The sequence below is a fragment of the Sinocyclocheilus rhinocerous genome, unplaced genomic scaffold (assembly GCF_001515625.1).
Source record: "Sinocyclocheilus rhinocerous isolate Xijiao unplaced genomic scaffold, SAMN03320098_v1.1 scaffold113, whole genome shotgun sequence".
In the NCBI taxonomy this organism is placed as follows: Eukaryota; Metazoa; Chordata; class Actinopteri; order Cypriniformes; family Cyprinidae; genus Sinocyclocheilus; species Sinocyclocheilus rhinocerous.
In genome coordinates, this window is record NW_015646846.1 from 2612763 (window position 1) to 2636635 (window position 23873).

Below are 23873 nucleotides of genomic sequence, written 5' to 3' on the forward strand. Positions count from 1 at the left end.
CCCCCACAAGAATACCAGCATGTTCACCTTTGGTTTAAGAAGCGGTCTTTTACTTTACTTTAGCATGAAACCCATCCATCGTTTCCTCAATATTCGCGTCATTTTTGCTGCACGCAGCTTCACGCTCCTCACGCGTGAGTATAAACCAGGCTCTACACTCGAAGCGCTGCGCAGCTCAAACGAGTCGCGCGGTTTCGTTATGCTTTCAGTTTCGTTTGCCGTTTGATGTTTCTCACATGCAACAGAAATGCAGCGCTTATGAGTTAAACAATGCGGTGGTCGCACCAGTGCGACCGCACACAAAATTTAGTCGCACCGGCAGAAAAAATTATCGAAAAATGCGCCCATTTGGTCGCACACTGGAGCCCTGTGCAGTACAGTATTTACTTATCCTCAGTTGTTCAAATCGCGGTAATCTAATACGGTTATAGTGATACTTAAAATATGAAACGGTAATACTAACCGTGGGGTGTTTTATCACGATTTATCGTCAAACCGGTAATCGTTACATCCCTAGATTAACATAAATACTATCTTTATAAAATATGATATACTTTATTTTATATGTATTATTTTTTAATGAAATATTATGTAATTTAAATAAATGCTATTTACTAGGATTTTTTTTTTTGTTGTTGTTGTTTTTTTTTTATATTTAAAATATACCTCTTTTTGGTCCTCTTTAATTATGATAAAGTTTAAGTGGTCTTTTAACTGCTTCAATATAGTATTATAGTAATAAATATGATTATTATCCATAATAATAATATTTTTCCATCAAAATTCCCTTTTTTGAATACCAGTATATGATTTTAAACTACACGGTGATTGTAGTTCTATTATATTATGTTATATTATATTATGTAAAAAATGCAACAGCCCTACCTAGTATTTAAAATAGCCATTCTAACGGTTTGAGCATGGATCAATAATGAAATAATTTGAAATCTATGCACAAAAATGACATGAATTTTAATGTATAAATCTCTTTGTTGGTGTATTCCAGATGAGATGAACCTACCAGCAGACATTCCCAGTTACCTCTCATCTCAGGGTACACTGTCAGAGCCTCAGGAGGGCTACAGTAACTCAGAGAATGGAAGCCACCAGCAGCTTATGCCATCTCATGCTAACGGTTACGTCCACAAAGGCACCGACGGTAATGTCACCGTGTTCCTCTAGCGAGAACGTTTATTCAGAAAGGCTATAAATATGACAACTCGTATAGTTTGGATGTATAATGCAGTCGTGTTGTGATGTGTTTCAACAGGAGTGTGTTACGGTGAAGTGAGCGGTGATGTTGATCCAGATGCTAATGGAATGCTGGGTAGTCGTGTGGGCTCTTTCTTTGCTGAACGTAGCAGCTTCCACCGGAGTGAACCCAGAGAGGGACAGGCAAATGTCCCTAATGGTAATGTTAAATTTTACATTTATCCCATAAATTTATATTATTTAATTTGCTTAAAAATGAATATTCTGTCATTTACTTGCCCTCATGTCATTGCAAAGTGGGCTGTTTGTCTCACCAGTTGACCTCATTGATCGGCTAATGGGTTGTTGGATGACTAGTCGACCATCTTGACCTTCGTCTGTGTTTTTTTTAGGTGGGCCAGGCCCTCTAGTCATCTGCTCAGACTGCTACGACAACGCCAACATCTACTCGCGCACGCGTGAGTACTGTCCATACGCCTACCTGACAGAGGATGACCCACTTGTGTCTCAGATCTCTCGGGATGGACACCAGAGCAGCCATCAAGAGCGGGATCAGCACGCAGACACGGCACTGGAGAGTTTTATAAGTCAGCAGAATGCCTCTGTGTTCCTCACCAACCATGAACCACGACTACCAGCGTCACAACACTATAGCACTGGTGAGATGAACCACATATTCTTATGCACCTCATTTCAGTCTAATTTCCTATTAATATTCTTTTCACCATTGCTTTGTTATTAAATTCAGTGATCTGCTCACCTAAGCGACCTTTTTAGGAGTTATTCTAATAAATTAAAATTAAGATACTTTGTGTTATAAGATGTTTTGTCCCAAATCTAGTATCATGTGTGCATGAGGCAATTCCAGAATGCAGTGTGACAAGCTAAATCAGAAAATGCCATCCTAGATCGCAGGCAGTGTTAAGAAAAAATGTCAATTTTAAATGTAAATATTTCATTCATACTTAAATGCATATATTTCTATAATATTGTATAATTTGTATATACAAATATGAATTAAATATATTTAGATTTTAAATTGATAAAGTTTGGGGTCAGTAAGATGTTTTTGAAAACCCTTATTCTCACCAAGGCTGCATTTATTTGATTTAAAAAAAAAAATACAGTAAAAACTGTAATATTGTGAAATATTGTTACAATTTAAAAGAACTGTTTTCTGTGTTAATATATTTAAAAATATAATTTATTACTGTGATGGCAAAATTGAATTTTCAGCAGTTATTACTCTAGTTTTCAGTATCCCATGATCCTTTAGAAATAATTATATGCATTCTAATATGGCACTGAAGAAACTGCTTAATATTTTTGTAGAAACAGATCTTTTTAGGATTCTTTGAATAGAAATTTCAAAAGAACAATTTTTTGTAACAATGTAAAAAGTCTTAATGTCACTTTTTTTTAATCAATTTAATGCATCATTACTGAATAAAAGTGGTTATTTATTAAAAAAAAAAAAAAAGTCACACTGACCCTAAACATTTAAATGGTATTGTACATGTTTGTAGTTATGATCAGTGCTCAAGTATTTCTTTGACTGGAAATTAATCTTTGCAATCTCTATACAAGTATTTATGAAAATACTTATTTGGTCTTCATGAGTTATTGGAAAAGTTGCAGAGAAATCAGAAATTCATTGTCCAGAAAATGTGGGAACCCTGTAGAATCTGTTGTGAGTGTTTTTAAACATTTTTTTAATCTGCTTCACATAATGAACACTAGTTGTGTGGCATGCACGAGGGAGTATTAACATGTTTGCTCGTCATGAAGAGTGTGTCAAAGTAGATTTTTGCTATTTTTACTTGCCTATGTATACAGTAAACAGAGAGTCTGCTCAGTAGGGTTTGGAACTGATCTAGGGCATGCACTTATTTCACGGTCTCTATTTTTCTTGTCTCAGATGTCCCAGGCAGGTCATTTTGGGATGGTGAAGAAACCCACTCTTCTATCCTCACCCAGGGCTCAGTGACTGTACATAAGCCCCCGATGGGTCTGTCCGCTGGGGACGGCCAAGAGGAGAGGAGGGGGGCACTGGAGGAAGGCTCATACAGGACTAACCCACAGGAAAGCGCCTCTGCGCCCACATAAACCTAGCCAGCCCCGTCTTCCCAACTCCTTTTGACCCCAAACATCACCACTTTGTCCTTCAGTCACCTCCCAGTGCCCTCAGCCCACTACCTCCTTTGAGAAGCCTCATTGTCTGCCAAATGAAATGCCTCTCTCTTCAATGTTTACACTGCCTCTCCTGTCCCTCCCCACCATCTTCCTTTGTAGCTCACTGGGATGTGCGTGTTTTGTGGAAAACTCTTTCAAACAAGAGACAGAATTCCTGCCTTCACCATTCCTCAGCTAACCGGACTGGTTTGAGCCCTGAATGTAACCATTTCCAAGAGCTCCACTAGTCCTACCGTAACATGTGACGTACAAATTATGCCATGTTTGGTTTTCCCACCTACTTAAGAGTGTTGAACCTGTTTGCATATGCCAAAGCTTGACCCAGACTCCCCTATAACTTGCTTTTGCTCTGGTACAAGACCTGTACGAATACTGACTGTGAAGATTGGACTGCCAAAAGAGGGCAGTGATGTTCTCTGAGTGACGTCAGAGAGCCAGTTACTGTATTGCATTTCTTATTCCTATTGGCAAGCAGTATGGACTGATGACCAATAATATGTTAATAGAGTTGACGGCTCTGTTGTTTCCACTGTTATTGTATGCCGGAGTTACTGTTATTTGTCATTAATAATGCTTTTTTTTGTGTGTAGTGCTTCTTACAAACCTAAACACATTCCTTAATTTCTCTTTCTGTTTTAAGGCACAATAGCAGACGGTAAGAAAAACCGGATATGTTGCACCTTTGACAATCTGGCCGGGACAGCCTTATATGAATCATGATATGCTAATTTTTTATTTTTACACTTCTTTCCCATATTAAGCTTACGTATTGTTATTTTTGTGACAGAATATCCATTTTAATTGTGAAAAATTAAAATGGATATTCCCCCCCCCCATTTGCATTCTTGCAAATGCACATCTAGTAGAATTGCAAATTTATTTGATTGATCAGCATGACTGAGCACCAGTGGTGTGTGTTTGGGGCGGGGCTACATTCTGACTGATCAATAGGAGAGTGGGGGAGCATTTGAAATTTTTTGCAATTCCATTTGATGCCCTAGTAGTGTAGAAATCACTCGGTTCACCTTTAAAATGTGTATATGCTGCATTTGAAATCCGTTGTTACTGCTGGATCAAACTGGTCTCGACTTATCAAGTTCTTTGCCTTTTTTGTTGTGAACCTCAGATAGGTGTTCAGATCATCGTCTTAATTTGAGGTTTGAGAATAATTTTGACAGTTAGGATAGGAATAGTCATGCCTAGTCATTTTTATTGTTTTGGCCTTAGAAGTACAGCTGGATTTAGAATTTTTTGCCTGTAAACGTTGTCTTAAGAGCCTGTGTCCAAAACCAAAGCTACCTAACTGTCTTGCTGCCCACTCATTCAACAGACACCTTTTCAGGAAACACATTTCAGTCCAACTTTCTGGGCACTGTAACATCACGTCTAATGATCTTGAACAAATTCAGAGATTAGCAAGGTCATATTTAATGACCACAGTTCTTATTTCTCAGTAGAAAGTGGTGGGGGGGGATTATAAATTGGAATTTAGTCACTCAGTCAGTCCAAATGTATTTTTTAAACTTATGCCGAACTGCATATACCGGATCTTGGTGGACAGGATGTTATGCAACCATTTGATTCAAATACCTCCAGATCAGCATTTTTCAGGTTTCGGACACATCCACTACTTTGTTTTTAAATGTGCTGTCACATTTACATTTATGTGGCAAAATTCTATGGGGAAAATGCAGTCGTGTCAATAGGAATCTGTGCGATCTGGAATTTGTGTTAGCCAAAACATTTGCCTGTGCAGATTTCACATCAGATTTAAGTTTGTTGAACTTTGAACACAAATTCGCAGCGCTTACCAAAATAAAGGTGTAGTCACATTTACCATTGCTCTGTGAAATTCTGCAGGCGAAATCAAGTCACTTCAATAGGAATCTGCGCAATTGAGAGTTTCATGTGAGGGCAAAAGTTCCCCATGCAAATTTAGCTATTTTTCAAGTTTAAACTGCTTTGTTTAAAAATTATGTTTGTGTGAGCCGTTCTTTATACATCGCTATGCTATTGACAATAGATATTGGACCTTTTTTTGCCTGCAAAATGTCACTGATATTTCGTTAATGTGACCACACCGTAAGGCTGCATATTTTAGAAGTGGCATCTGAGTAAAGAGAGCTTCATGAATTGCTATACTATTGATAATTGATAATAGACCTTCTTTGGCTGTAAAATTCTGCCAAAGTTTAACTAATTTGACTGCGCTGTAAGATTTGGATTCAATTCAATGCTTGATGATCCAAACCATGTGTGTGGATCCCTGATTAAATCTTGACCATTCTTTTTGTAAGAAAGCTCCACAGCAAAATTTGCACTTTCTGAGTGTACAAAAGCTGGATCTTGCATTGCAGCAGATATCTATGGTCACTGTCTTTTAATAGAAAAGATTTATTTTCAACCACTTTCCAACTGAGATAACTACCCCGATTTGCATATTGATTTGTTGCATTTTGCACAATCTCTTGCCTTGCAGTTAGCTGTACAATTACACTAATCATAGACCTTGATGTCAAATGATGCGTCTGACACCTCGCTGCGTCAATTTCCCTTGTTGAAAGGAAAGGAGTGTCATCAGTGGCTTCCAGCCACGTTTAAAACATCTTCATTTTTCAAATTACTGTTAATGCTTGCGGGAGATTAGCGCAAAGCAGTTTAAAAGTAATGTAAGTGAATAGTGGTTTTATTTTACTCCGAATTATATGGGACTTTGTTGGGATCTTTAGAAATGGACAAGTGTGATTTCACTTACAGTTCTTTTTGATTTACACCAAAGAAAATTCACATGGAACAAACATTCCTGCCTTCTGCAAACCAAAGTTTAGCTTCAGTGCTTTGACAATATTTAAATGCTGCTTTTTTTTATGTTTTGTTCATTTTTTTTATGTATTATTTGTATGCTGTACCTGTACATTCTGTAAAGCATGTATAAAGAACATTGTTTCAGAAAATTCTGACATTTAACTGACATTTAAACAATAAAATGAATTCAGATGCATCACGAGTAAAGATGTACCCATGTTATTCAAATAAGCTGTTATTAGTGGAGCTAGCTAAAGTAAAAAGGACTATTGCTACCGCTCATATTTAGGGTTTTATTTTAACTCCATAAAGCCTACTGTATCATATTTGATATGCAAATTTCCAAAGTCTCCAAATTATCAACATGATCAAAACTTTGCTTAAAAAACCCATTGTGCACAAACTACTACATGGCTATTTCCCTCTGATTGATAGTCCACTTTCCAGTCGGTATATGCCTTTTTGTTGTGGAATCTAATGATTTTTCTAGAGTAAACATAAAAATGCATTTTATTCTGTTAGTAATATTTCAAGATGAACACTTACTGGACTGAAGTGATTTGGGTTTACTTAAATATCCCTAATTTTGAGAAAAATCAAGTTAAAATGTATCAAATATGATACGTCAGGACTTTAATAAACATATGTTCTTTCAATCATCATCATATGGCATTGCATTATATTTTGCCTCCACAATAAAACACACAGAGCTTCGATAATAAAACAGCATCTATCTTGCTAAGAAATATAATTGAGGTTATAAAGTGACAATTGGTATTTATATGCATGTTATATAAAGACATTGATTTATATTACAAGGTATCAGAATTTCATCTTTTTTTTCCCCTCCTTGATTGTGACCATATTCTATATTTGATATTCTATATCATATTACAGTATATCAGCCATAAAAGCCTGAAGTGTATATATATATATATATGCACATGGGTCAAAGACGAAAAAGGGATTAAGCATAAAAACAATAAGTGTAATACTACTTAAAAAATTGTTGTTGTTTTCTCCCAAAAAATTACAAAATTTTCTGTTTAATTTAATTGCAAGTTTGTTTTTGTTTTTCTGAGCAAAAAATAAATATCATACATTTTTCCCTGATTTACAGAAGAGACCTACTAAAATGTCATTCAGTGTAATAATCTTGTCAGGCACATTTACAACAAAAATCAATTTATGACATATTAAAAGACTAATTACTTTCACCCCAAATACTAATTAGTTGTAATTTTAAATTTTTTAAATTTGCCACTTTCCTAGGTTTTGCCCATTTGTCAGTAAGAATGTTTTACTCATTTAAAACACAATCAAATTTAATATGCTCTCTTATTCTTTTATATATTTTAATATGTACACGTCAGAATAAACATGTTGTTTGAATTTTTACATAAATATTGTGTTACACTGAATGACAATGTAACATTATTTCAACCAAATTTTGAAAACACAATCAAATGTAATATGCTCCCTTATTCCTTTATATATTTTAATATGTACACGTCAGAATAAGCATGCTGTTTGAATTTTTACATAAATATTGAACTTTATTGTACTGAATGACAATGTAACATTATTTCAACCAAACTTTGACATTTTATTCTCCAAAAACTTATTTGAAACCTTAAAAGTAGACACTTTGCTTAAATTGATTGTGCTTTCTATGGACATCAAATCACTTTTGTAAATTTCTTTTGATGCGGACATCTTAACGACTTTGACCCACATACAAACCCATCAAATATCATGAGGTTCTTGATCTGCAATTGATTTTTGTTTCATGAAAGAACAAAAGTCATTTTCATTCTGATAAGTAGGAGAGTATATTGTAAGATTTTTCATTTTGAGCTATTCTTCAATGTAATAATATTGCTTTGTGGGGGGAAAGTATTGTTATTGTAAGTGTATAGTGTTAGCGTTATGTCACAGCTCACTTACAGTGTTGATGGTCTCAAAAAGTGACTGAATTATGCTAATATAGTGAACTGCAGAACTTTCCTGGAAGTTTTCGCGGAGTTTAAAAGGACGCAGACTTATTTGAATCCCTCTAAATACTTGAAGTGACAATTCTCATTGCCATCCTCTGAGAGATGATCTGAGAGAGAAATTATAGTTGTGAGATCAAAGTATACCTCCGCCTGCTGCTTATCCTCTTTACTCCGCTTTATCAATAATTCATTCAAACACTAGACTCGCTTTGGATTATTACACTAGTGGAACGGGGCCTTGCTGCGCCCTCTGAGCGCACCGTCCTGCACAGCTCAAGAAAAATCTCAGGCTATTGCCTTCGTTTTAGACCATAACTGAGACTAGACTAGGTTTAGAACAACCAGTAGATACCTAATAAGCTAGTTTATTTGTGTTTGGAGCCTTGTACTTTCTAGATTTAATATAGAGGGGAACAGGCCTTGTTGTGAGGGGCTACATTTCAGTAACTATAAAAATAGATATGATGTTATGAAACAAACATTCCTGATGATTCACACTAAACCTCTTACTGCTCAATCATTGCATTTTTATATCAAGTATCAGCAGGTCTTTGCTGAGTACAGATGGCTTTAGCTATACACTTGTGCGTATAAGTTTTCATACCACTTAAAAGAACAGTACTACATATTTTTAGCATTTTTTATAGGGATTCTAAGAGTTTCGTTCTATAGTACTGCCCAGAATAAGCTGCATAAGATATTTAAAATGGATAGTTCACCCAAAAATGCCTCACCCTCAAGTTGTTCAAAACCTGTATGAGTTAGTTTCTTCTGTTGAACACAAAAGCAGATCTTTTTAAGATTGTTGGTAACCAAACAGTTGTCGGTAGCCACTGACTTCCATAGTATGGAAAAAAAGAAGACGATATGGAAGTCACTGGATACCATCAACTGTCTGGTTACCAACATTCATGTTCATGTTCAGTCATGTGTTAAGTGTTTCAATTGTCTCGAGTTGATGGATCTCATGTGGATCATTTTCATGCTTTTAGTTTGTTTTTCAACCTTTTTTTGATGCTTGAAAGCTCCAGTCTCCATTCATTGTAATTGCATGGAAAAGAGCAAGTGGCACAGTGTTCATAATTCCTCCTTTTGGATTTCACAGAAGAAAGTCACGTGGGTTTGAAACAACACGAGGGTGAGTAAATGATGAATTGATGAAATTATGTAATTTTTGAATGAGCTTTTGAGAGCCAAATGTGTGTAAACCTTAGAGCAGGTATTACTTTGTCTTGTGGAATACACCGTATCTTTTCCACCGAATAGAAAAAAGAGAAACATCTTGAAGGTTCTGCAAGAGGTAGTATATGTTATTTGAGCATAGCTGTAGATACATGTAGCCTGGTCTATAAATTACTTAAAGGTTGAATGTAAGTAACACACTGAAATTAGTTTCATGTCTGGTCTTGTTCTATAGTATAATTAACCATGTCTGCACACTTCCTGGTGCGTTTCCTGTGTCTGATCTCAATACTCTGGGGAAATACAAGTCTTTCTGCATTTTGAAGTGCACAGCAGTGATTGGGAATTAAATTGGATCCTTTACAAACTGGAGAAGGCACTGTTTTGATGTGTCTTGACTTGTAATTAATAAGGGGGTGAACGCATGAATAGTGTCATGTGTTAAGCACTGGCAGAATGAGACTCAAGTCATGCTGCAGTTACAACTACAGTACTCACCATAAGGTGGCAGCTTTGAGTCTTACGCTAAACTACAGGACTGCTATTAAGATAACTGGCCCTTTAATTTGATTACAAGATGAAATATTCACTGATTACTTGAGATATCCTCACCTAGGCTTAAGCTATACTGATTAAATTACATTATCAGATTAATAAGAGAGAAAGAAAAATGGCAAGCACTGACATTACATTTATTATTTTATCATATTTGGTCATGGGAGCTTATTCTGAATGTTTTTTAATTACTTTACATTTTTACATGTTGTGCATTTCTTGGCAGACAATTTTATACAAAGTGACTTGTGTTGCATTTAAGGTATACATTTTGTCAACTCATACATTACCTGGGAACCAATGACCTTGGCGTTGCTAGCACTGTGCTTTATTGTTTGAGCTGTAAAAATCTTAATCCTATACATAATCTTATTATCCAAAAACATAACGTAGTACTTTCTATGTTCTTTCAGTTTTTTTATACAATTGTCCAACTAGTTGTTTCGATGTGGTATTTTTTTGTAGTGAATATATATATATATATATACTTGTATATGTTTGTCTGCAGCATGTTTTTGAAAGTCAAAGCATGGGTGCAGGAAAGGCATCCAAGATTGTGTGTTGCTTGGTCACACGCAACGATTGATGCTTTGACTTTAACTATTTGCATTGGTGAAAAGCAAATACTGGCTAATTTTTGTTGGTGTAAATGTAAGTTATTATGCTTGTTTAAATGCCATATTGCATAAAAGCAATTCTTGCACATTAAGAAACATGTAGGCCTACTCAAGTTATTTCATTAATTGCGTTTAACATTTCAGAACATGCAAAACTGAGGTTTAGTATTGAATTACAGTGATTTTACTATTTTTATAGCCACAATGTAAAGCAGAAACCCAATAATTTGGGTAAAATCACTGTAAAACACTGTGGCAATGAAAATATGACAAACGCCAGTATAATTGAATAAATGGTTGTATGTATAATTAGTAATAATCAAAATTTACAAATAATATAGTTCATTAGCCTAACAGTTGCTTAGGGGCGCCAAGCAGGGTGGAAACTCAGCATAAAAGTATAGGCTACAATTCAACAGTTATTGGTTTATCTTACAGCGAATTAGAACGCAACTCCACCAATCAGAATTTAGAATCAAAACGGTCGGTTTTATAATTGGTTCGTTATTGTATCTTCATTTACTAAACCAGTTAAGCTCAGTTTATATAAACCTCCACCTGAGAGCCATCCAGACACAGGCCGCACTGGCTGTCCGGTGAGAGCGCGCGCACGCGCTCGCTTCATTTGACAAATACAAGCTGAGCGCAACAGTAGCCGCCGCGACTGGAGATCTGAGAGAGCAACCGCCGCGTATGACAGCATCGCAGCGTCCACTTGAGACGATAAACACATGTTCGACCGGTTTAATTCTCTAGTAGGCTATCTGTCGAGGGCTCAGAATGTGTGTAAAGCTGACGGTTCAGCCACAAGCCAAGAATGAAGACGCGTCACTCGCATCTACTCACTGACTGGGCAATGGGCATCGCGTTTCGAAGACGAACCTGAGCTTCGGCCGTTTGGACAGACCCGACAACCGAATATATCCAAGACAGCCGCTTCGGTAGCTTTTTAGACCTGTGGGACACTGTTTTGCTGCTAATTCCGTTTATAGACACACATTTTTATTCGGCTGTACTGACAGACACGTTTCTCAGTGTCAGTCTAGTGCGCTTGATGCTTTGCATGCAAAACCTGAGTAACGTTAAACTTACCAGGTAAACACAGTTTTACCTCATTCTTGTATTGATTGTTGTTTACCTTTGCATTATGTAGCTATAATAGTATCCTCGCACATTTGTAACATGCGTTTTTATGAGCGAAAACTAAGGCAATCTAAAATGTTGTCTTGAACTAATAATGGTAGACGAGGTTTATGGAGATATCACGGGCTGGATGGCGTTCCACATCCGCGCGCTGTCATCCCCACACCGGGTAAAGTGAACGGCACACCGGGGAAGAGAGGCTTTAAAACCTGTTCACGTCAGACTGCACTAAAACGTACAGGATAAACGATGTCTAAAACGCTGAAGAGGAAGAAACACTGGTCCACCAAAGTGCAGGAGTGCGCCGTGTCGTGGGGAAGCGTTGGGGAGTTCGGTGATGTTGTGGAGATCCTCGGAGGCGCCGAGCACGGGGAGTTCCCGTTCCTCGGTCAGATGAACTTAGACGTGCTGGTTTGTCACGTCGGGAGACTACCGTACTACGGGGATGTGTTACTGGAAGTGAACGGGACACCTGTCAGCGGGCTGACGAACCGAGACACGCACGCGGTGATCCGCCACTTCCGAGAGCCGATCCGAATTAAGACCGTCAAACCAGGTAAACGGAGAGAACTTTGTTGTTTTTGTTGTTCCCTAAAAGTGAGTGTTTCCAACCAATACTGTTGCCAGGAGAGTTTGGCTCACAGCGCACCTGTATCTTCGATGCTTAGCCTACATTTAAAGGGACAGTTCACCCCAAAATAAATTGTCTTCGCGTGTAGCCTACACACCATCATTAGCCTATTTAAAGACACATATGAATTTCTTTTTGTCGTGAAACACGAAAGTTTATTATTTGGGTTGTTTATTGATTTATGTCTGCAGAATGTTCGCGTTGCTCATTTCCACACAACAAACGTGGATGGGGACTGGGGCTACTATAGCGCTGCAGCCATGACATCAAAACCCAGAGGACTAGTTCGCCATAGGTTGCTTTGAGGTTTTCCTGTGGGTTTTTATAGTGAGGTTATCAACTCAAATTCTTTTCAGTACGAGTGTGTGTAATTTACATTGTAGAGCAAAAAGTGTCTTCGATTCATATTTACCACAGACCTTGTTTTATTCATAAATTGAAAAACCCCGTTATAAAAAACTAATAGGAAACTCTCAAGGGGACTAGTCTTCTAATTACAATAAGGTTCCATTTGTTGAAATTACCGGTAGTTAACTACATTAGTTAACATACAACTAACAATGTAAAAATACTTCTAAAAAGAAGAATTAATCTTAATTGCCATTTGTTTTGGGCGATTTGCTCAATTTTCATATCGTCCTATCATCAGCCTGTGAGATCGCGGATACACGATATTATCGTGCTAATTTATGTAATTATTTACTTCGTTCCACTGCGAGAAAGTGAACCATCTCCAGCGTAAGGCTAAAAGCAGCCTAATGTTTTTAATATGACTGAATTTGTATTTAACATGATAACAAATTAATAGAAACATCATAAGTTACTAATTATAATGCTTACATTCCTCAGTTATTCAAAAAAGCAGCTAACGTTACAGAAAACGAGCAAAGAACATTACATTACCAAAGAACATCATCACAAGCTTCACAAAATTTAAAATTCTACACGTCACATTTATTGTCCAACTACAAATATTTCAGCGAAATTTATATTTTAGTCAGAATTATTGTGCTCCTATTTAATTGAGCTCTGGCTCCGGCGGCGCTCGTGAAGTTTAGCGGAGAATCCCAAAGCTCATGCACTTCTGACAGAAAAAAATATAAAAAAATATTTCCATGGCTTTCTAACATTTACAGATGGAGAATATACCTGTGAAATGTAAGCTATGCATTCAGAAAGACAGCACATCTCAAACACACACAGCCCTCTACGAACACCTTGGCAATTGAATCGCCATTGGCTAGTAAATTTTTTTGTTTACTCGCCAGACTGATAAATATATACATACACATATACATACATATACACACACACACACACATATACACACACACACATACACATACACGAGTCGTGCGCCTTCACACTAGAGTTTACGGTACGTTGTGCGCAACACATCCATTCAGATGAACTGAAAAACAGCACAGATCGCTTGACGGAGAGTGAAACTCGATGCGCTCAGTCAGAGAGTGTTCGGCGAGTGAAAATATATCTGAGCTAAACTTATACTTAGCCTCCAACTCACACACTGGCGAGTAAAATCTGAGAATTTATTAGCAATTGGCTAATATTAGACATAATTTAGTCGCCAGAGTGAAGATTTAGTCGCATATGCGAGTGATTTACTCGCAATGTAGAGGGTTGGACACACATTAAACAGCGCGAGTAGCCCAGTGTCTCTGTCAGCGGCACACGCACGCATCCTTTCTGTCAGAGCATATGACAGGCGGAGCCACTTAAACTAATATGCCAAACCAAACTATAAACTATGTCTTACCAGTTTTTAAAGGCCTTAATATGAAGCTTGTCACATGTTTAGAACAAATTGGATTATGCTCTTTCTCCACAGCAGCTCAGTCTGTGTCCTCCGCTATATTTTCAGATGCGCTCGTATCAAACTATTGTTTATCGATATAAACGGTATTGCCTCATATCGAATCGCTTATAAAGAAAACATCGATATATCGTACAAACTCGATATACCGCCCAGCCCTATTTACTACTAATAATTTACTACTAATAATAATTAGAGATGCACCGATCAACCGGCCAGGGACAGGTGTTCTGAAGCCTGATTAAAACGTCAATAACAAAAATAACTAGGGAAGCACTGAAACGTTGCCACCAACATTTTTCGTGCGAGAATGATAATGATTTTATTGCATTCGGTGTAAACTGATCATTTATTTATGGCGTGCCAGATGAGGCTCGTGCAGCCTGCGAGAGAGAGTCTCGTGCAGAAATCAAAATTAATAATCGGGTCTGCAACAGCACACACAAAATAACTCTCAGAAAGTTATAGATGCATGCTGCGGTAAAAAAAAAAGAAAATAAAAAAAAAATAGATATTTATAATATATGATTTAGGTAAGCAACATTACACGACCAAGATGTTTCCCCCGAATATCAACACTATTGCAATGTGACACACATTTTATACAATAGTAGTTCAATAAACAAGATGTTAAAATTAAGTGACTCAGACACTTAGACACAATATTGACAGTTTTTGCTCAATTTCGCTGACGAAAATAGTTCCAATCAAAGCCACAGCAGAACTATTTTGTGTCTCACAGCGGTGTTTCGTTACTGAATGAATCCACGGTTTTGAACGAATCGAGTGAGTCAATGATTCAGTAACCCATTCATAAAGACAGTCACTTGCCTCGTTTCTGAATGAATCAGATGTTTGAACGAATCGGTTGAATGACTAAATGACTCACTCATTAAAACAGTAATTTGCCGCCACCTACTGGTGGTTTGGTTTCATATTTAAAAGTATCATGGCATTTCCCCCCCCAAACATTTCTTATTTGTATGTTTAAAAAATATTTAAAACATTAATCTTATAAAATTATTTAAGCATTTGAAAATCTTGCGGTTTAAATGCATTTATGGCACCCCAGATTCATCAAACAGTCTGAATAAATGCATCTAATGCCACTTCAGATGCAGCTTCTGTGATTCCTGCAGTGGAAAGATGGAGTTTGCTGATACTGATTTAATTTGAATGATAACAACTCTACAATTTCTTATTATTCTAACTGAATTAAATAAACGAATCGTGAGTAATTCGAATCCCACTTCCGTGACGGCTACATGTCACAGGGTAACACATTTGCGTAATTGCATAATTCTATCGAGCATTCAAAATACGAAACTATGGCAATGGGCAAATCATTTCCGATACACGCTGTATACGGTAGACCAATCACAATAGACTGGACCATCTGACCAATCAGAGCAGACCTTGAATGCATGTAAACCTATTGAAGGAGACCAAAAAAAAAAACACATTTGGAACCTTAAAAATGGCATAATAGGGACACTTTAAAGAACCCTTTTCCACTGTAAAAAACCTTTTGTGCAGTGTTTTTCACAGAACCAGATGCTAATAAAGAACCATTATTTTTAAGAGTGTAAATTTTTATGAAAAATTCTGTCTTCATTTACTCATCCTCATTTAATTCAAACCTGTATGACTTTTTTTTTTCATCTGTGGAACCCAAATAAAGATAATTAAAAAAAGGCCTAGATTTTTTAGTCTTGCCTTTACATCAATAGTATGTCAAGGGGTTCAGTGTTGTTTGGAACCCGGTGTTGTTTGAAATATCATCTTTTGAGAAAGTAAGTCATACAGGTTTGGAACGACATGATGGTGAGTTAATGATCACGTAATGTTCCCATTTGGTTGAACTAACATGGGGGTATTGAATCTGAATATTGAAAAGTACCATTTCCTTGAGTGTCATGTAAGGCGCCTATAAATAAAATGAAATAAAAAAGGAAATTAAATTTCATTTTTGGAGCTCAACAGCCCCAGAGTGAACAGTGTGAACATTCTGCAAAACATCTCTTTTTCTGTTTCACAGAAGAAAAAATCATCCCGGTTTGGCACCTCAAGGTTGAACTATCTCTTTAAGACTGGCTGTGTAATTTCTACTTCATAGAACACTGAGAGCATGGACAAATACTTTGCCGAACAGCATTCAGAAGATTCTTTGTTCTCTCCCTCATAGTGGTTGCATCACATGCCCTGGCTCTGACTTGTGCTGTGCTTAAAGTGCCTTTATGTCAGGGGCACAGCGTTTGCCTTAGGGTTGGTGGGTAGTAAACACTCCACACACATCTTATAAAAGCACGAGCGTCATTTCTAAGGACACTGACTGTTGGAGTGTGTATTGATCATAGCAAGTGGTTCACCTTTACTTTGGACTGGCCTGTGTACCTTACTGGTGTATGAGGGCATGATGAAAATGGGGAGGAGGACGTTGTTACCATGGACACAGAATATCTTAGCGTTATTGATGGGTCGAATGAGTGTATTCTTAGCAGGAGGAGTGGAAAGGCACAATATGTCAGAGTTGTTATGGCGATAGGAGGATGTTATTAGCATGTAGATGTGAGAGTTGTTGCCATGGAGAGAAGGAGAGGGTACAGAAGGATAACATTAACTGGATGGTTGATTGTTGAATAAATGAGCAGTATCTGGGATTGTGTGAGCATGCACGTCAGCGGCAGCTGAGGCCTTGGCCTTTAGGATGCATACAAGGTAGGGGTTGCACCGACTAATCGATTAGTCGACTAGTCGACTTCAATGCTCTGCCATGACGCTTTAAGCTTGACGTCGACTAGTCGCTGGTCCTATAGAAGGCGCAACAGGATAAGAAATCTTTGAAGGACTTCCACATTTATGTTCCGTTTCCAACCAGTTAAAATGACAAATAAATACATACTCCGAAAGCGCTCCACAAGTAGGGTTGCCAACCATCCCGTATTAGCCAGGACGTCCCGTATTTTGGGCCTAATTGATTTGTCCCGTACGTGACTTCCCTTGTCCTGTTTTTTGACTGCTACGCTGATCTAACCACTGACTGATACAACAGCAGCAGTGCTGATCACGTGAGAATGATCACTGTTACCTGTCATCATCCAATCACAGACCCCCTCACGCAGTATACATTAAGTAAATCAGAAATCGTGAACATAGCTGTTCGAGGAAGGCTGCGCAATCCTCTGCCAGCTCGTCGCTCCCGCCTCACAGCAAGCGGCGCTCGCGTTAACGCCAAGTCCGTGTTTTCACTTCAGTAAATCAGTTTTGGTGAATACAAACTACGTGATTATTTTTCAGTGAGTCCAACATCTCGCCGCGCAAGAGACGTGATCAGTAAGGGAAGTCGTCTTTTACTATTGTAATGTTGTTACATAGAGAAAAACATTTTATATTTAAGTAACTAATAGCATAATTCTTAACCTTGGACCTTTTTCTTGAAACACAAAATGACCAATAAAAAGGTGCCAAGCACCAAAAGCAGCCCATATTAAATCTATAAGCTGTCTTTAATTGAAAAATACGCATTTTCATGCATAGGCCTACTATATATGTGTGTGTGTGTGTGTGTGTGTGTGTATGTTTGTGTATACGCGGTCACTCAGCCCGTGATTCACACACGCAATCGCTCTCACTAATGCGTTCATATGAATGTAATCTTTACTGTGCTACTTTATCTGTAACGTTATCTGATTTAGAACGAGCAGAAATCTGTGAGAAATATAACGACCCAAAGACAAAATAACTGATACAAATGAGGTGTTATAGCCAAGAGCAATAGCCATGTGGGCAGCGCTGTGTCATATGCCATAGCTGTGCACAAGGTGTTTTTTACAGCTCCAGGCTTATGTTCATTAATGACGTCATCAGCGACTAGTCGACTTCGACTCGACTTTCATCACATAAAAGTCGACTTTAAAAAATCAGAAGTCGTTCAACCCCTAATAAAAGGTTGTGTGCGATCTTTTGTGGTTACAGTGAGTCTATGTGAGCATTGTGCGTGTTTGAGTGTGAGACTAATTTGTGGATATTTTTGTTCATTAGCTAATTAGAGTTGTTAGACTGATTCAAACTGATGACTCATGAGTTCAAGAATTATTTGTGAGTTCTGGGACTGATTAATATTTTTTTATCTAATTTATTAGATCAAAAGAGTCATTTGTTCGTGAATTAGAGTTGTGATTCAGACTGCTAACTTATAAGTTTGAAACTGAATTGTGAATATTTTTTTATTAACTTGTTAGTGTAATTTGTATGTTAATCAAACTATTATGTTGTTGTTTAGCTTTATTGTCCCCCTTAGGGGAAACTAGTTTTTGCAGCAGTAAGTCACAACATATACAGACAATACATAATCTACAGACAACACCTTCACATTAAAAATAATAATAATAATTTGTTAAATTGATCACTCTGATCACAACTGATCTCACCAGTAAAGTTTTTGACAAATTCATTAGCTCATAAGAGTTATTTGTTTGATGTTATTTAGATGAGTTAATGAATCTTGGAAAGTTTAAGCCTACAACGCAAGTGTTTGAGATTGATTTGTGAGTATTTTTGACCAATTCATTATAGCTCATTAGAGTAATTTGTTTCTTAATCACATAATTTCAATAAGTGAGTGAACTCCTAGACAAATTTAAGCTAAAAATCTACAAGTTTGAGAGTATTTGAGTATTGTGACCAAATCATTAGTCATTTGTTCAAAAAGCAAGCAATTCTAGTTAGTGAATGAGTTTTTATGTTAATTCAAACCAATTACAAAGACTAATTTGTGTTTCATTCAGTTTATTAGCTCATAGAAGTAATATGTTTGTAAATAAGACTGTTGGTGAAAATATGATTATTATTATTATTATTATTATTTTTATAGTGGTTCTCATCTTCCGGCCCTGTGTAAATGGGTTTGCGTGTGTCCAAATCTGCTTGTGAGATAATGCTGTTGTTTAGTTTTGCTTTAGTCTAGCTCTTTTTCCAGCTGCACAAAGAGAATCTCGTTTGAAATGCTCATGGACTTTGTTCACCTAAAAAAGTACTGTACTGTATCCTGTGTTGGGGTTTTTGAACACCGTAGTGTGTAGGCTGTGTTTATATATGCATGTGTGTCTCCCATGTCCAGGCCTCATATGGAATTCAAAGTGTGTGAATAATAGATGGAGTGAGTGAAATGCCTATACACACTGAGGATCAGCTGATAACAGGAAATGATGCCGCAGTCTTTGCCACCGGCATAAACACAGCAGTGCTCCGTCCACCAGCTGCTTCATCTCCACCTCGTCTACCTTTGCTTTCCTGTAGTCTAGTGAGGGTGTCTATTTTTTTGTGTCATTGGAGAATTGCTATGATTATTTGTGGCTGTAGTGGGATGTAGTAATTCTCAGTCCAAATCTGAACAAAGGTGCAGTACTTTTTTTCACAGAAGGTCAAGTAAATCAGTTGTGTGTGCAGTTACTTTAATCAAAAAGTGATGCTAAATTCATTCCTCAAGCTTTCCCTAATGGTTAAAGCAAGATAAGCTTCTTTGACTGCATATATTGATTACCACAGACATTTTTTGAGACAAAATTGCATTTACTGTAAAGCACTTAATGGAAGTCTAGACATTCTGGAGGGGTTAAATGACGAGTCTTTATATTTATCTTGCAGTACTGCAGTAATAGGAATGGGTGTTATTTGCACTACAAAGATGTCAAATTTATTTTTAGTTCTAGACCGATTCGCTTCTGATTATATGGTACTGACACAATTCCTATGAGTGGATTTTTCTTTATGTCACTGTGAGTATCATAAAGCTATTTGGGTTTACCAGCGTCACATATTTACATTTTCATTAGTTGAAATGCTGAATGTGACATTGCACAGAAACTTTTTTGATAAGTCATTTAACTGCTCTAATCTTAAAGGGGTCATATGATGCGATTTCAATTTTTCCTTTCTCTTTGGAGTGTTACAGTATGTTTTAACAGCTTTGGATAAAATATCATGTCTATACTTTCAAACACTTTTTTTTATATTTTCACATTTATCTTAGTGCAGTACCTTGCGTCTTAGTTTTACTGTTTTTTTGCAAACTGACGAATTAGTTAAGTAGATTTTCTGTGGTATAATTAACAGCCTGTTATAGATACTCTCCATAATTTTAGATTAGAATTAACATTAACCTTAGATGCGGTGATTAACCTTAGACTTGGTCTACTTTACGTCACTTCTGAATAAAATGATTTGCTTGAACAACTGAAAACGGTTGTTAATTTAATTCAAAACACAAATAATCTACTGCTGTGCTCGAATCATGCTGGAATGATTGCATTTACGATTTAAGTGCACATGAACGCCACCATCTATTTGTAATTATCAGTGGGAAACTTAGCGGAAATAAATTATTAACCATAAGTTGTGATGCATTTGTATGTATTTTGTGTATTGTAAAATAGTAATAAAGCTTGACAGAAACTTCTTTAGCAGATTTATGAGAAGACAGATGCGTTTGACCAAAATACATTTCCAATCATTCTTTGCGGCAGCATGAGAATGATAAATGCACAGATAAAGCATCGATTGCAGATCTAATGCACATCTTTTGCTCTTCGTTATGTTGCATTAGCGATAAAATCCTTTTTGTCTTTGTCGGGAAATGAAAGAGAGAAAGAAATATGTAGGCTAATTGTCCAGTGAGTCCATTTTATTCTGACTGAAATCACTTAAATAAACAGGAACTTCCCAGGAGAACTTGAACGCAGCATGTCATCGGCAGTGCTCAAACCTCTCGCCTCCACTGTAGGTGGGCTGCACGCCATTGTTGTTGTTTTTCAGAGCCAGCGTCAATGTGGGAATCCACAGCAATTCTGATACATAGTGCTCCTGAATTGTGTTATAGTTTCATCTCTCTAGGAGTGAAGTATTGCAATTGCAGCAACAGTTTTAGCTCTTTGAAATGGAAATCAGCCAGAGGCTCCAATTCCACCGTTCATATAATGAGAAGCTACATTGCTTTGTCCAAACAGCGAATTTTGATTAGAACATATGAAAGGTTAATTCAACCTTTCAACTGGGCCAAATTAAGTCATTCCTTGCATGGAATATCACCTCCTGAGGGCCTTAAAGGCATATAAAGACATGTGAAAATGATGGAGGCCTTGGAGCTCTGTGACTCAGAATTAGAGCAATAACAGCGTTAGACTGTTTTAAATGGATCGCACACCAGGGCATTGTGTCATTTTGACTTTAATGAGCTTATTGAAGCTTTAGTTAAAGGTTTTATTAAATATTCCCCTGCATGCTAATTTATTTTGATAAACGAACCAGTTGCATATCAAAACTTTGAATCAGCACTTACTTTAAAGGTGTTAACCATTGCACATCATATTGCGCTGTCTGCAGCCCGCTATATTTCATGCTAATGAACAATGTATAGGCACCATTTCAGCTTATTTACTTAATGAAGGACAAGTGTATGTTGCATCGGTGTATTGTGCCTATATAAACATCTCAGCATGCTGATAAATCGCTGTGGAATAGAGAGAGACGCTGTTTGTCCCCCTTGCACAGAATGTCTCTGCAACTTCTAATTATCATTGCAGCCTCAGTATGTGATGGAAGGGAAGGACCTTGTGGTATTGTGTTCAGGCCATGGGAAAAAATCTGCACATGCCACGAATGCACTAATTAGCTTAATTTAACCACCAGCAGCCTTCTGCAATCAACAGTATTGGTGTAACTAGGAGCATTGAGAGTTCGTCAACATGGAGCATGTGCGCCTGCGGCAAAGCAAAAACCTGACAATTAGGACTCAAGAATTCAGTGTCTGAAGCCCACATATACACTCTTCTTTATTAGCACTTCTCGCTTCCTTTTCAACCGCTTCACTTTCTATTCACCCTCTCCACTTGTAACTTCCTGTTTCTGTCCTTTGAAGATGCTAATCCCATCTTGCTGGCAGGTGCACATCGACCAAATGAACTGTCAAGTACAGTAGCTTGTCAAAGGCCTGATTGAAAACCCAATGTATTCATCGCTGATGAAGTCGTCCTTGCACGGAAATTCACCCGAGCTGCAGTCAGATACCTCGCACCATGGGAGTTGCTCACCCGCCTATGAAATATTCCTGATAATACAAGCTGAAAACCATTTTACTTATCTATAATGAAAGTTGTAAAAAGTTCCTAGCTATTGGTGTCTGGTGATTGCTCTTACTTAGTGAGCTGCCGCAGAAAACCAATAGTTTGTGTGCAGTAAGGTTGGTAATTTGTATTGATGCTTATTATAATAAAAAATTATAATATAGATATAATAATTAAATATTAATTTAATAAATAATTAATATGAATATAAATTAAATAATAATAATGATAAGCCTTAGAAAAGTAACTGAAAACAGATGCAACAGAGCAAAAGATGCAAAAATTAAGATGATGATGATATTTATTTATAATACAATTAATAATATAATAATAATCAAATATAAATAATTAATAATTAAATTAATAATTATTAATATTTGTTATATCTGTTATTATTAATATTAGTATTATTTAATTTATATTAATATTAGTTATACCGATTATTATTATTAAAATTATTATTGTTGTTGATGATGATATGGCAAACTTAAACATATTACTGTAAATCATACTCTATAATTCAGTTTTATGCAGTGTTTCCAATGCATTTCAGAAATCGGGTTTTGGTGTGTATTGCAACATTACCATAGTATTTGTTTACTGAGCAACGCTAATACGTGGACTGTGCAAGATAATTGGTTGCTTTCTGTGATGGATAAGAGTTGCAGCAAAAGCTCAACATATTATTAGATTTATAGTAGACAATTCTGTTTTTTGTTTTTTTGTGTATCAATGCATTTTATGTACAATGTCTCAGTAATTCATGAGAAATGTCCAAATCTATCTCTGTTCTGTACTGTAACCTTTTAGGGCAGGGTTTCCCAAAGTGGGGTTCGCGAACCCCTGGTGGTTCGTGAGGGAATTTCAGGGGGTTCGTGAGCTGGTATGCCAACGAGTTAATACCATTAACGAATGAATAAAAAAAATAATAATTAAAAGGTTTTTGCAAAGAAATGTTACAGGCTTATACAAATGTGATATAAATGTAAAATCTTAAATGTATAAAAATAATTCTCTTTTTGGGAAACCTTGTATATAAAAACGGTCCCACTTTATATTAAGTGGCCCTAATACCTGTGTACTTACATAGTAACTAGATGTGTACGTAGTATGTAACCACAGTGTAAGTACACATTGGTACATAGTATCTAGAGCTGTAATATTTCTGTAACTACACAGATGTAGCAACCCTCCAAATGGTTTGTGTAAGTACAAATGTGTAACAGGACATATATAACTACATTTTGTAACAACAATATGTATAAGAGTAATTGGAACAATTTGATCCAGGGGGTGGAGATGTGTAGGTTTATGGGTGGAAATATGTACATTAACTGACAGTCACCACTGATAAGCTACCACTAAATATTGTATAAACTTAATTTGCTGTAAAGTTGCAAAATTAACTTGAATTGAATTGAATTGAAATGGGATCCAGGGGGTGGAAATGGGTAGGTTTAGGGATATGTACGTCTGAAACGCGTATCTGTGTGTGCGCACGCGCTTCAGGTGTGAGTCAGACAGCAAGACGAGATGGCAAAGAGTTGTTTTCTGCAACTTATTGCACTTAATAACTCTTTACGT

The 23873-nt window shown here is 36.8% G+C and overlaps 2 protein-coding genes across 2 annotated transcripts in view; both read left to right on the top strand.

Moving 5' to 3' along the window:
- Positions 1-5149, top strand: part of lrig2 (leucine-rich repeats and immunoglobulin-like domains 2) — an 18903-nt gene extending 13754 nt beyond the window's left edge. Inside the window, exons 15-18 of the mRNA XM_016512333.1 lie at positions 1007-1159; positions 1271-1411; positions 1605-1871; positions 3131-5149. Of these exons, the coding sequence (XP_016367819.1) occupies positions 1007-1159; positions 1271-1411; positions 1605-1871; positions 3131-3318 (749 nt within the window). The 3' untranslated portion in view covers positions 3319-5149. The remainder of the gene's footprint in view (positions 1-1006; positions 1160-1270; positions 1412-1604; positions 1872-3130) is intronic.
- A 6004-nt stretch (positions 5150-11153) lies between these two features.
- The window catches only part of LOC107708063 (membrane-associated guanylate kinase, WW and PDZ domain-containing protein 3-like), a 131352-nt gene continuing 118632 nt past the window's right edge, over positions 11154-23873 (top strand). Inside the window, exon 1 of the mRNA XM_016512210.1 lies at positions 11154-12260. Coding sequence (XP_016367696.1) covers positions 11954-12260 — 307 coding nt within the window. The 5' untranslated portion in view covers positions 11154-11953. The remainder of the gene's footprint in view (positions 12261-23873) is intronic.